The 13,446-nt window shown below is 34.1% G+C and overlaps 6 protein-coding genes across 6 annotated transcripts; all 6 read right to left on the bottom strand. All coding sequences in view use genetic code 12, as the record gives it.

Annotated features, from left to right (window-relative positions):
• Positions 1-43: 43 nt before the first annotated feature.
• On the bottom strand, positions 44-1,332 carry DFJ63DRAFT_338467 (TauD/TfdA dioxygenase family protein; the record flags this gene model as incomplete). Its single annotated transcript, XM_064908676.1, has 2 exons — positions 44-1,034; positions 1,065-1,332. 2 exons carry the CDS (start codon positions 1,330-1,332, stop codon positions 190-192), a joined length of 1,113 nt encoding a protein of 370 aa, XP_064762328.1. The 3' UTR covers positions 44-189.
• Positions 1,333-2,121: 789 nt separating this feature from the next.
• DFJ63DRAFT_101053 (chaperone) lies at positions 2,122-4,297 on the bottom strand. Its single transcript, XM_064903136.1, has one exon. The coding sequence runs from the start codon at positions 4,157-4,159 to the stop codon at positions 2,204-2,206; it is 1,956 nt and encodes a 651-aa protein (XP_064762327.1). The 5' UTR covers positions 4,160-4,297; the 3' UTR covers positions 2,122-2,203.
• DFJ63DRAFT_101068 (chaperone) lies at positions 4,297-6,578 on the bottom strand. Its single transcript, XM_064903137.1, has one exon. The coding sequence runs from the start codon at positions 6,397-6,399 to the stop codon at positions 4,435-4,437; it is 1,965 nt and encodes a 654-aa protein (XP_064762326.1). The 5' UTR covers positions 6,400-6,578; the 3' UTR covers positions 4,297-4,434.
• Positions 6,562-8,764, bottom strand: DFJ63DRAFT_101028 (heat shock protein 70 family). The gene has a single exon (XM_064903135.1). The coding sequence runs from the start codon at positions 8,645-8,647 to the stop codon at positions 6,725-6,727; it is 1,923 nt and encodes a 640-aa protein (XP_064762325.1). The 5' UTR covers positions 8,648-8,764; the 3' UTR covers positions 6,562-6,724.
• DFJ63DRAFT_338465 (heat shock protein 70) lies at positions 8,765-10,789 on the bottom strand (the record flags this gene model as incomplete). The annotated part of the gene is made up of 2 exons (XM_064908675.1): positions 8,765-9,880; positions 10,036-10,789. 2 exons carry the CDS (start codon positions 10,787-10,789, stop codon positions 8,883-8,885), a joined length of 1,752 nt encoding a protein of 583 aa, XP_064762324.1. The 3' UTR covers positions 8,765-8,882.
• A 1,178-nt stretch (positions 10,790-11,967) lies between these two features.
• DFJ63DRAFT_312321 (uncharacterized protein) lies at positions 11,968-13,443 on the bottom strand (the record flags this gene model as incomplete). The annotated part of the gene is made up of 1 exon (XM_064905945.1): positions 11,968-13,443. The coding sequence occupies one exon, from the start codon at positions 13,441-13,443 to the stop codon at positions 11,968-11,970; it is 1,476 nt and encodes a 491-aa protein (XP_064762323.1).
• Between the last annotated feature and the right edge of the window lie 3 nt (positions 13,444-13,446).

The raw sequence follows: 13,446 nt of genomic DNA, 5'->3' as shown, positions 1-13,446 counted from the left end.
ATACTTGAAGCTAATATGGTTAAACAAGATTTAAGTACTTGTGGTTTTGTTAATAACGCCGGTCATCTTGTAATCTACAATCTTCAAAGAATAAAAAGTAAAAAAGAATTGTATTTGAATATAAAAGTATCCCTATACAGTAAAGATAAATTGTAAAAAGAGAAAGAATAAAATCTCTACACCGTGTTTTTAATCACTTGGAGTGTAATCATTACCAACGAAAACTCTGTTTACATCAGGAGCGTTTAAGTCCTTTAAGTCATAAACTGGTCTTTCTGCAGTAGGTGTAATTCTGTAAGCTAAACGAGAAGAGCCACCTTCCCAATCTAAAAGAGCTGAGTGATTGACTCTTCTATTATCCCAAACAGCAACAGTTCCTGGTAACCAGTTAGCTCTAGCTTGTAAGTCATGAGAATTGTTAAGATGGTCATACAAGAAGTTTAATAAGTAATCTGATTCATCTTCTTTTAATTCAACAATCTTTCTAGTGAAACCAGAATTAACAAAAAGAGCTTTATCACCAGTGACTGGATGAGTTCTAACAAGAGGATGAACATTTTCTACTGGTTCTCTTTTAACAAGACCACCACCTCTTCTGGAGGTGAGAGCTTGTGAAACACCAGAATGAATAGCATGTAAACCTTCTAATCTCTTTTGCAAAGCTGGTGACAAATGATTGTAAGCTTCAACAGCATCAGCAAAAAGAGTGTCACCTCCCGATTCTGGTCCTTCGACAACAGTGAAGAAAGTGGTACCAGGTGGTTGCAATTCATAAGAAACATCCGAATGCCATTGAACTAAGTTGGTTCTGTTTTCATAAATATCTTTAACATCTGGACGTCTGTAAACAACATGTAATTCTGTTGAAGTTCTTGGAGCACCAGAGGTTGGATGAATGTGTAATGGACCAAAGTATCTACCAAAATCAGCAGAAAATTTAGGACCTTTAGAAGCAATATCTTGATCTCTGAAAACAACTAAACCTTTTTGGGCTACGAATAAAGCTAATTCATCTTTAGCAGCATCATTCAATTCTGAAAGTTAAATACCTTTAACTTCAACACCTAATTTTGGAGTAATGTTTTTTGTAGTAACAGTATCTTTTGGTAATAAGTTTGGAAAGCTTGCATCAGCTTTAAAACCAACATCATGATGTTCGTAGAACTTTAATGGTTCATACTTTTCATTTTTATTCCAGGTTGGTAAAAAGTCTGGAACGCTGGATTTAGCAATGAATTCTTTAGCAACAGTTAATATACCTTCTTCTTCATTGTCATATTGAACTCTACTGTAAATGCTTGGTGGTGTTCTGATGTATTGAACTGGTGCCATTTTGATTAATTGATTTTTTGTATTGCTATTTTATAAGCTATTTTATATAGAATAAACGACTGAAATCTATATTATTTGCAATACATCTACTGCCTTTTTATACTATTGATCTAAATTGTTAAAGGGATAATAACATAAGATGGCTGCTAAGAAAAAGTGCTGCATTTTTTCGCTATCAGATCATTTCGCAATTGTGGCTGGAATCTGTTTAATCTTTAGCATATCACAAACTAGGCTTTATCAACATCTGTAATGAGATTTGATACTATTTTGAAAACAGGAGATTTGTCGTAAAAAAAAATCAGCAGATTTTTATTACTAGTAAAACAACTTTAATATAGTGTCAATTATATAGATATTGCAACATGATATATATATGACGAATATTTTGTCAGAATATCATAAGAAACTTATTATTTCTATGATGGAGAATGTTCTGTTTTCTCCACACATAATATACTTTATATGATTGAAGTAATGATTTTTGATAAAGCAGTTGATGATTCGATTTCAAAGTGATCCGAGCCGAAATAAGAAATGAATTAAGGAAACACTGGAATTTTTTAGCCTTGTTTCTTAACAACACCATCGTCAATCATGATACTACCTCAGCTTACTAACTCACAGTGGCTTCCACAATTAAGAAACATATCAAGGGTTATCAAATATGAATTGCCTGAGAATATTAAAGAGATTGTTTAAGAAAATTTACTATTAGGTATTCCAGGCTCTGATCGATTTACTAATCTCTACTTTTCTAATCTGTTGAAGAAGATCTCTAAGTTATGAACTGATTTTATTCTAATTTCTCTAAGTCAAACAATTATATTGTTTCATATATACTTTATACAATTAGTTAAAATACCCTTATTTAATATCCCTTCAAATAAGAAGACATAATAGGATGAACCTGCTGTTTAAACCAGTTATGGTTATCTTGATATTCTTCAATTGAAGCGCTTCTGGATGTTTCAAGCCACATGGACATATCAGATATTTCTCGGTCAACTAGGTCTCTATCAGACAAAGAAAGCTTTTCACAATGATCTCGAAATGCTGCTCTCACCTTATATAAATAACTCTCCAAATCATCTCTTGCCCAAAGTCTTTTCAACTCTTCTTGGTCTCTTTGTTTATATATTTCAGATTCGTGGATCATTTGATCGATCTCTTCTTTGGTCAATCTATTAGATTCATTTTTGATTGTAAGACTCTCATTAGCACCATTTGCTTTGTCAACTGCCGTAACAGTCAACATTCCATTAAGATCTAGCGACATAGTAACGATAACTTTAGCCTTCCCTTTTTTTGCCATTGTTACATTATTTAATACAAATTCACCTAATAAATGATTATCTTTAGCTATAGTACGCTCCCCTTCATAAACAGGCATAGTCATCATAGGTTGATTTTCCATGGTACTCAAATAAGTATTGGAAACTGTAGTTGGTAAAATTGTATTTCTAGGAATTATCACTGACATTACTCCACCTAAAGTTTCTATTCCTAATGATAATGAATTAACATCTTTCAAACTAATATCATTGGTGATGGTAGATGTTGGGTCATTCATTAGCATTGCTGCTTTTATGGCAGCACCATATGCAACTGCTTCTTCAGGATTAACTGATTTGTTGGGCAGTTTACCTCCAAAGAATTCAAAGATTAAGGACTGGATCCTTGGAATACGAGTTGATCCTCCTACCAAAATTATTTCATCTATACCTTGCTTCTCTAATCCTGATTCTCTTATAACATTTTCAACAGTACATAATGTAGACTTAAATAAATCGGAACATAACAGATCAAAGCGTGCTCGTGTAATTGAAGACGAAAAGTCTTTCCCAGCCACCAACAGTTCTACGTGAATCCTAGCCAGTGTATTCGTAGTTAAAGTTCTTTTCACTATTTCGCTGTGCTTCTTTAATTTTGCTAGCGCATTTTCATTCGAAGATATAATCTTTGCTGTTTTCTTTTCAAATTCTCTAGTGAAGTGTTGTAATAACATGTTATCAAAGTCTTCTCCTCCCAAATGTGTATTTCCGTCAGTTGCTTTTACTGTAAATACTCCATCTTTTATATTCAATACTGAGACATCAAAGGTACCTCCTCCTAGATCATAGACCAAAATATTTCTTCCTCTAGCTTCACTTCCCTGGAGTAATGTAATTATAGATGGAAATGATTTTTTTCTCTTCTGCATGAAATCATTATCAACTACATCATTTAGTTTGTTTAATCCGTAGGTTAAAGCGGCAGCAGTCGGTTCATTGATTATACTCAAAACATTTAATTTTGCTATGGCTGCAGCATCTTTTGTTGCTTGCCTTTGTGAGTCATTGAAATATGCTGGTACCGTAATAACTGCATCAGTCACTGTCCTATCTAAGGCATTTTCAGCTGCTTCCTTCAATTTTAGAAGTATCATTGATGCTATTTCCTGAGGAGAGAAAAGCTTTAAATCTCCGAAAACATCAACTTCGATGTATGGTCGATTGTCCTTATTTACTACTCTATAAGGCAATAGTTTTATATCCGATTGAACTACTTCGTCATTGAAATGTCGTCCAATGAGTCTCTTGGCTCCGAATATGGTATTTTTGGGATTTAAAGATGCTTGATAATATGCTGCATCGCCAACTAGTCTTTCTTCATCTGTAAATGCAACATATGAAGGTGTAATTCTATTACCTAATTGATTAATTATAACATCAACCTTATCGTTCTTGAAGTAGGCTGCACAACTATAAGTGGTACCCAAATCTATACCTATAGCTGTTCTAATAGACATGAAACAAATAGTTGTTAAGAAACCTGATATAGCCATGAAAAACTAAAGGAATTACGAGTTGTTTGTATATTCACGTAACAAATATTGTTAATGAGGGTGTTTATTTTTAGCTACTAGGTTATTTTTAGTTACATCAAATGAAAAATGATTTTTTACCCCCTAAAAACAACCAAATGGTGAGATAAGATAGAGATAAGAAATAGTCTACAACTCATCAATACTCAATCAAATGTAAATATTATCCTTTGTTTAACAATATAGTTCTATATCCAATAAATTTGGATTTCCCAAATAAATTCATAATTACATTTTTATTGATTTGTCAAATATGGAAACATTATGGGATGCACATTTTGCTTAAACCAATCATGTTTATATTTGTATTCTTCAATAGATCCTCTTCTGGTATTTTCAATCCATTCACGTGTGCTCTTTATTTCACGTTCTACAAAACTCCTATATGATGGTGAAAGCTCAGTCTTATGATCTTCGAATGCCTCCCTTACTGTGTATACATAGCTTTCCAAATCATTTCTAGACTCAACCCTCATTAATTCTTCTTGATCATTCTGCTTATATACTTCTCCATTTGAAATAAGTTCTTTGATCTGGTCCTGACTCAATCTGTTTGATTCATTCTTAACAGTGATACTTCCTTTAGAACCAGTCCCTTGATCAACTGCACTAACATTTAAAATACCATTACGATCTAGTGAAAACGTTACCAAAACTGGTGCCTCTCCCTTTTTAGCTTTTGTGATATTTCTTAAATCAAATTCACCTAACAAGTGATTATCTTTCACCAATTTTTGCTCTCCTTCAAAGACTGCATGTTTTCTCATAGTTTGATAATCTTGAGAGTTATAATAAGTTTTAGAAGCTGAGGCTGGAAGGGGTGTATTTCGTGGTAGCACTATGCTCATTTCACCACCCACGACTCGAATACCCAATGATTGTGAATTCACATCTTGTAGACTTACGTGATTTGTAATTGTAGAAGTTTCATCATTGATCAACATTGAAGCTTGAATAGCAGCACCGTAAGCAACTGCTTCATCGGCATTAATTGATTTATTTAGATTTTTATCACCGAAATATTCAGTTACCAATTTTTGAATTTTGGGAATACGAGTAGATCCACCAACTAAAATAATTTCATCAATTGCGTATTTTTCTAGTCCTGCTGCTGTTAAGACACTTTTAACCGTATCTAGAGTAGCTTTAAATAAGTCGGAACATAAATCTTCAAATTCAGCTCTGGTTATAGTAATATCAAGATTTACTCCATCAACTAACAGATCGACTTGAACTCTAACCATGGAATTGGTTGATAATACACGCTTGGCTTGTTCACTGGCTTTCTTCAACTTTCCTATTGCAGTTTCATTAGAAGCTACATCCTTTGAAGTGATTTTCTTAAAGCCCCTTGCAAAATATTCCATAAGTCTATTGTCAAAGTCTTCCCCTCCTAGATGAGTGTCTCCGTCTGTAGCCTTCACTCGAAAGGCGCCTTCGCGAATATTTAATACTGAAACATCAAACGTTCCTCCACCAAGATCATAAACTAATATATTTCTTCCTTCGCTTAAATCAGTCTGTACAGCTAATCCTGTAGCTGTAGGTCTTTTCTTCATGAAGTCATTATCATGGTCGTCGTCCAACTTGTTAAGACCATACGCAAGAGCGGCTGCTGTTGGTTCATTGATTATTCTCAAAACATTTAGTCCCGCAATTGTGGCTGCATCTTTGGTAGATTGCCTTTGCGAGTCATTGAAATAAGCAGGTACAGTTATAACAGCATCAGTGACTTCACGGTCCAATGCAGACTCGGCAGCTTCTTTCAACTTTGCTAATATCATTGATCCCACCTCTTCTGCTGGTAATTTCTTCATATCTCCACACGCATCGACCTCAATATATGGTCTATTGTTTACATCGACCACTTTATAGGGTAAATGTTTAATATCAGATTGAACTATATCATCGTCAAATTCCCTACCAATTAATCGTTTAGCTCCAAATATAGTGTTTCTAGGGTTGAACTGGGCTTGGTAATAGGCTGCATCTCCCACTAATCTATCTGTATCAGTAAATGCAACATATGAAGGTGTAGTTCTATTACCTTGGTCATTGACTATAATCTTAACCTTATTGTTCTTAAAAATGGCAGCACAACTATAAGTCGTACCTAAATCTATACCTATAGCCGTTCTTATAGGTGTCAGGTCGTTTGTGCTCGTAGAGCTTATTATACTGGTAGTTCTTGTTGATGTCATGTGGTTTGTTATTATTGCTTAAGGAGAATTTTAGAGAAGCTAGGCTACTAGATATCGATTCATATTTAACTACTAATTGAAGAGTTGCCAAAGGAATTATTTTTAGCTACAGTGCTATTTTTAGATATATGTGGATTGCGAAATCTAAATTACAATTTCTATAAAGAGCAGGGGCGGCTAATTTTTTATTTTTGTGCTACAAGATACTCCATAATCCATAATTAATTAAACAGCTCAAATTAAACTTAAATATGATAATATGATATTAGCATAATCTACACTCTCAAAGCTAATCGACAAGATCTATCAGTCTCATGAATAATTTTTATATACCTGCCAAGTAAGGAGACATAATAGAATGAACTTTCAGCTTGAACAAATCATGGTTATATTCATATTCTGCGATAGAACCCTGCATCGTGCTTTCAAGCCAAGCACACATACTATCTATTTCATCTTCAATTATACTTCTATTGATCGGGGAAAGCTTATTGCTGTGGTCTTCGAAGGCTGAAACTATTGAGTATACATAGTGTTCTAAATTATTCCTAGCTTCATCTCTTAATAATTCTTCTTGATCTTTTTGATAATACTCGTCGGCATTTCTTATCAACTGTACAATCTGTTCATCGGTCAATCTATTAGATTGATTTGTAACTGTAATATTCCTATACGATCCTGTTCCTTGATCGATTGCACTAACTTCCAATAATCCATCACAATCTAGTGACATGGTTAGACTTACTTCTGCTTCCCCTTTTCTGGCTAATGTAACGTTTTCTAAAATAAACTCGCCTAGCAAATGATTATCCTTGACCATTTTTTTCTCACCTTCGTATATTGAATATGTTCGTAACTTCTGATAATCCATAGTATTGTAAAACTTTTCTGTAACAGAAGAAGGAAGAGATGTGTTTCTTGGAATTAAAATATGCATCATTCCGCCTTCGAGTCGAATACCTAATGATAATGAACTCACATCATGTAGATGCAAATTTTTAGTTATAGAGGCCATTTCATCGTTGATTAACATAGCAGCTTGTATTGCAGCTCCGTGAGCAACTGCTTCATCAGGATGTATGGATTTGTTAGGCTTTTTTCCGCCAAAGAATTCTGACACTAAGCTTTGGATTTTTGGAATACGAGTAGATCCACCTACAAGAATAATTTCATCAATTGCATATTTTTCTATTCCAGATGCTATCAAGACATTCTTAACAGTATCTAAAGTAGAGTTAAACAAATCAGCACATAATTGCTCAAAAGCAGCTCTTGTAATAGTACCAACAAGACTTATTCCATCTATAAACAGTTCAATATTAATCTTTGCTTCTATGTTTGTAGACAAGGATCTTTTTGCTATTTCACAAGCGTTTTTCAATTTAGCCAATCCTCTTGCATCGGAGGTTACGTTTCTTCCTGTCTCTTTTTCAAATTGCTTGGAGAAGTATCTCACTAACTTATTATCAAAGTCTTCTCCGCCTAAATGTGTATCTCCGTCGGTTGCCTTTACTGTGAAAATTCCCTTGCTTATATTTAAAACTGATACATCAAATGTTCCACCTCCAAGATCGTATACTAATATATTTCTACCATCAGTCTGACTTCTTCTGTGTCCAATTATCCTTGTATCCGTTAAATGTTTTTTCTTCATAAGTCGATTATCATAATCATCGGCCGACAAGTTAAAACCATACGCTAGAGCAGCTGCTGTTGGTTCATTGATTATTCTCAAAACATTAAATCCAGCTATTGTGGCCGCATCCTTTGTAGATTGCCTTTGTGAATCATTAAAGTAAGCAGGTACCGTAATTACAGCATCTGTTACTTCCCGTTCCAACGTCAATTCTGCTGCTTCTTTCAACTTGACAAGTATCATGGAAGCTACTTCTTCCACTGGCAATTGTTTATAATCTCCACCTGAATTAATTTCAATATGGGGTCTATTATTTATGTTAACAACGTTGTATGGCAAATAATTAATATCTGATTGGACTTCTTTTTCATTGAATTCTCTACCGATTAGTCTCTTCGCTGCAAATATAGTATTCTTTGGATTCAAACACGCTTGATAATAAGCTCCATCTCCAACTAATCTGGCATTGTTAGTAAACCCAATATAAGAAGGGGTGGTTCTATTCCCTTGGTCATTGAGTATGACTTCAATCTTGCCGTTTTTGAAAAAGGCAGCACAACTATATGTTGTACCTAAGTCTATACCTATAGCTATTCTTTGATTTTTTGACATCCTCTCATAGTTTTTAGTGCATACATACCCACTTGTATGAAGTTATATTTTACGGTGCAAGAGTTCGAGATAATATATTATATTTATAAACCTGTTTATTTTTAGGTACAGTGTTATTTTTAGTTACTTTTAGAATTGCGAAAAATCCATTTACAAATTAAAAGAATATGAGTTTGCATCAAAAAAGAAATAGACATTTAATTCTCTGTATCACTTATATAACAACTATTGTTATCTAATACAAATTTAAATACGGAGATATAATACGATCAACGCTCTGCTTGAAAATATCAAGATTATATTGATATTCTTCAATGGAACCTTTTCTGGTATTATCAAGCCACGCCGTCATGCCATTTAACTCTTCTTCAACAAAATTCCGTTTGGCTGGAGAAAGCTTACTTCCATGACGCTCAAATGCAGATTCAACAGAATATACATACCTTTCTAAATCATTCCGTGCCTCAACTCTTCTCGACTCCTCTTCGTCCCTTTCTCTATATTCGCCAGCCTCGCGGATCATTTGTTGAATTTGCTCTTTACTTAATCGATTGTTATCATTCTTAATTGTTTCCAGTCCACGAGATCCATTACCAGTATCCACGGCAGAAACTTTTAATATTCCATTACGATCTAAAGACATCGTGTAAGCGACTGCAACAGTAGCTTCCGGTGCTAAAGTTATGTTATACAATACAAATCTACCAACTAAATGGTTATCTTTACCTAATTTTCTCTCTCCTTCATATACCGATAAATCAATCAGTTCTTGATAATCAAAAACAGTAAAATATTCTTTTGTTACAGTAACAGGAAGTGGGGTATTTCTGGGAATTATAAATGACATCAATCCTGAATGAAGAGTTATACCTAATGATAATGAATTAACATCTTGAAGATGTATATCATTAGTAACAGTCGATGAGGAGTCCTTAATTAATATTGATGCCTGCACTGCTGCACCATAAGCAACTGCCTCATCCGGATGAATAGACTTACTTGGTTTCCGTCCATCAAAAAATGATGTAACTAAATCCTGAATCTTGGGAATTCTTGTAGATCCACCAACTAGAACAATCTCATTGATGGCCCATTTTTCTAAATTCGCCTCTCTTAACACGTCTTTTACCGTCTGTAACGTAGCTTGAAATAAATCAGAACAAAGACTTTCAAATTTGGCTCGGGTGATCGAACTGTTGAGATTTCGTCCATGAACTAACAGATCAATTTGTACTTTCGTCAGTGTATTGGAAGATAATGAGCGCTTTGCAGTCTTCAGTGTCTCTTTAACTTTCCTAATGCAGTCTCATTCGAAGATATATCCTTTCCGGTCTGTCTCTTGAATTCCTCAGCAAAGTATTTGATCAAACGATTATCGAAATCCTCACCACCTAAATGTGTATCTCCATCTGTTGCCAATACAGTGAACACTCCTTCCTTAATATTCAACACAGAAACGTCAAAAGTACCTCCTCCTAGATCGTATACTAAAATGTTCTTTCCACCAACTTTCCCGCCCTGAAGTGCTAATCCGGTAGCTGTTGATTTCTTCATGAAATCATTGTCATTGTCGTCGTCCAATTTATTAAGACCATAAGCTATAGCAGCAGCTGTTGGCTCGTTAATGATTCTTAACACATTCAACCTGGCTATTGTAGCAGCATCCTTAGTTGCCTGTCTTTGGGCGTCGTTGAAATAAGCTGGGACTGTGATCACAGCATCAGTAACAGGTCGATCCAATGCTGCTTCAGCCGCTTCTTTCATCTTTCCTAATATCATCGATCCCACCTGTTCGGCTGAAAACTGTTTCAAATCTCCGAAAGCATCAACCTCAATATATGGTCGATTGCCCTTATTGACCACCTTGTAGGGCAAAAGCTTAATATCATCTTTCACTGTTTTGTCTTTGAAGTCACGGCCAAGGAGTCTTTTGGCTCCAAATATGGTATTTCTTGGGTTCATGGCTGCTTGATTATATGCGCCATCACCAACCAATCTATCATCTTCTGTGAATGCAACATATGAGGGTGTAGTTCTATTACCTTGATCGTTGGGTAAGATTTCTACTTTATTGTTTCTAAAGATAGCAACACAACTGTATGTGGTACCTAAATCAATACCTATGGCTGTTCTTTTTGACATCTCACAATGTTATCATCAGCATATTATCACTGAATTGACATTGAAAGTCATGATAATTGCCTCTCTATTTATTTTAAACATGTGTTTTTATCTATTTTTAGCAAGAGAATTTATTTTTAGAAATTATATTTTAGCATTTTTCTGCTTATGGCCCATTGAAGTGATCCACACTATATTTGGTTTGGCAATTATTATTAATCGTATTTCAGAGAAGTCAGAAGCCTATATTATTAATATTATTTGATATATTGCCATATAAAGAGATTATACTTGAATCACAAGAGTAAATTCTTGTATTAGAAATGTTGTGCAATTCAAATTGTTAATTTGTATTTTTCCAGCATTTAGGTGTAAAATTATTAAAATGTATATGTAAAAATGTTCCCTTTTTAAAGGAAATCTTTATATCTAATGACAGCAACACAACTCACTACAAATCATATATATCCTTTCTAATTGTTGTTGAACTATAAATCATCTCCAAAGAAGTGTGCTCTATTTTGCAGTCTTTAACAATTCTCAGTAATTTTTCAATGCCCTAAATTGCCTAATTGGAAACTTTTTGTGGTGAGGGAAAATTTTTCTACTGGAAAAGAAAATTTATATAATCAAAACAAATATCAATTAGTGATAGGTATCATCAAGTACATATATAAGTGTATATGTCAATAAATTCTTCATAACTCAAACCAACTGTTAACTATGTAATCATTAATCTCCATCGATTAACGCATAAACTTAAGTTGTCCGATACTGGTTTCATTTTATGGACTAATCAATTAATAGATCCATCGGTTCAATGTGTCACTATGCGAAGATTAAAACACGAAATACCAAATGTTGGGTTATTCGCTAAGATTCTTATTGGATGTGATAATGGAGAGTTAGTTTGTGGATTTGAATTTTCGATCATTCGTTTTGAATGTGTCGGTTTGAGTCTACGCTTTGAACTTGACTCTGTGTTTCCAGATAACATTAGGGATTTTATATTGATACTAGGATACTGGTTCTATAGTGTTTATCGATTTCGTTCTGAAATTGTGTAAATGAGAGCTTTTCTAGTGTTGATTTATTTACTCGTTGTTTGGTTTTCTATTAAATTTGAATTGGATAACTATACAAGTGATAGAATTAGTATAAATAATCTACATACTAACTCTGGAAATGGTTATTTACATCTATGTCATTTGTTCGAGCAATTTATCTTCTTCACTCTTTTGGGAACCCTTTGGTCTTCCTCCTCCTTTCTTCCATAACCATAATGCATCTATGGCATAATTTCGTACTGATAAATTCGTAGTATACTTCTCATCAGCTGCTTCCTTGATGGTATCAATAATTCGAAGTTCATCTATTAAATCCCACATTAAACTCTCAAAACTTAATATAACTTCTTTTAAACTTTCATTGAATTGTTCATCTTCAGGATTATTGTTTTCTTCAATAGGAATTATACTATATTTGTGTAAACCTAATTTATGTAATATTCTTCCTAAAGTTTGAATACTAACACATCTTTGACTTGGTACCACTGATCTTGACAAATGTCCCAATTCTGCTAATGTATAACCTGCCAAGTGTGGGTTATCCGAATGATGATGTAAACCCATGTAGGTTGGAATCTCTTTCTCGGGTTGAACTTCATTTTCTAATTGAATTAAATCTCCTTTAAAGTCAAATCTCATATCTGAAATCGACTCATATGTAGTTGAAACTTGTTTTGGCAAAGGTTTTGTCATCCATGACAACTTTTCTGTCTCTTTAGGTAAATCAGGATAATACTTTTCATGTAACTTATCATAAAAATCAGGATCATTTAAATCCAAGTCTTGATTTGATGATTTTGCTTTTGTAAAATGAACACCTAAAGTTCCTTCATCTTGATCATCATCATCAATAAGTTGATATCCATCAGGAGCAATTTCATCTTCTTCATTCTTCTGGATATTTGGAATCATTTCATTAATATCATTAACATCTTCCCATCCATTTGGATCCAACTCGACATTATCTTCTAAATCATTATAATCTATGGTAGTCACCTCTCCAAACTTGACGCCTTTCTTATTTGGACCAGAAACCTTTTCAGCATCGTTGAGATCATCTAATGAAAGTCCTTGTATTCCTAATGCTTTATTGACATCTTCTTTATCAAGTTGGGACAAATCTCTAAGCCTACCATCGGTAGTTCTTACAGCCCCAATCCATCCATTATACCCTTCTGCATGCTCATGATCATCATGATTGTGATCATGACTATGTGTATCGTGATTATGTGAATGCTCATCAAGTTTCTTCTCTGATAATCTTTGGCCGGTCCTCTTTAATAAACTTTGAATCAATTTTGGATCTAAATTATTTAATAACTCTTCTCGTTCTGCCTGTATTTCTTCCGGTGACATTTTAGACATACGATCTAAATTCTCTTGATGTATCTTTTCAGATTCACTTAAAGGCTCATCCTTACTCTTGATTTCAGGTCTAGTGGATTCTTTTTCAGTACTCTGTTTGGTTTCCACTTGTTGCCTCTGCTTCCATCTCGACACTCTCTTAAGCTTTAATTTACCCACCTCTGGAAAACCAGTAGTTTCTACCGGCACAGGAGCTATTGGAGTCTCCGTATCGTGCTCTATAATATCCGCTATAAAATCCATTAG

The sequence above is a fragment of the Scheffersomyces coipomensis genome, assembly GCF_036884675.1.
Source record: "Scheffersomyces coipomensis strain NRRL Y-17651 chromosome Unknown DFJ63scaffold_3, whole genome shotgun sequence".
NCBI classification, from domain to species: Eukaryota; Fungi; Ascomycota; class Pichiomycetes; order Serinales; family Debaryomycetaceae; genus Scheffersomyces; species Scheffersomyces coipomensis.
This window is presented reverse-complemented; position numbering and strand designations above follow the sequence as displayed.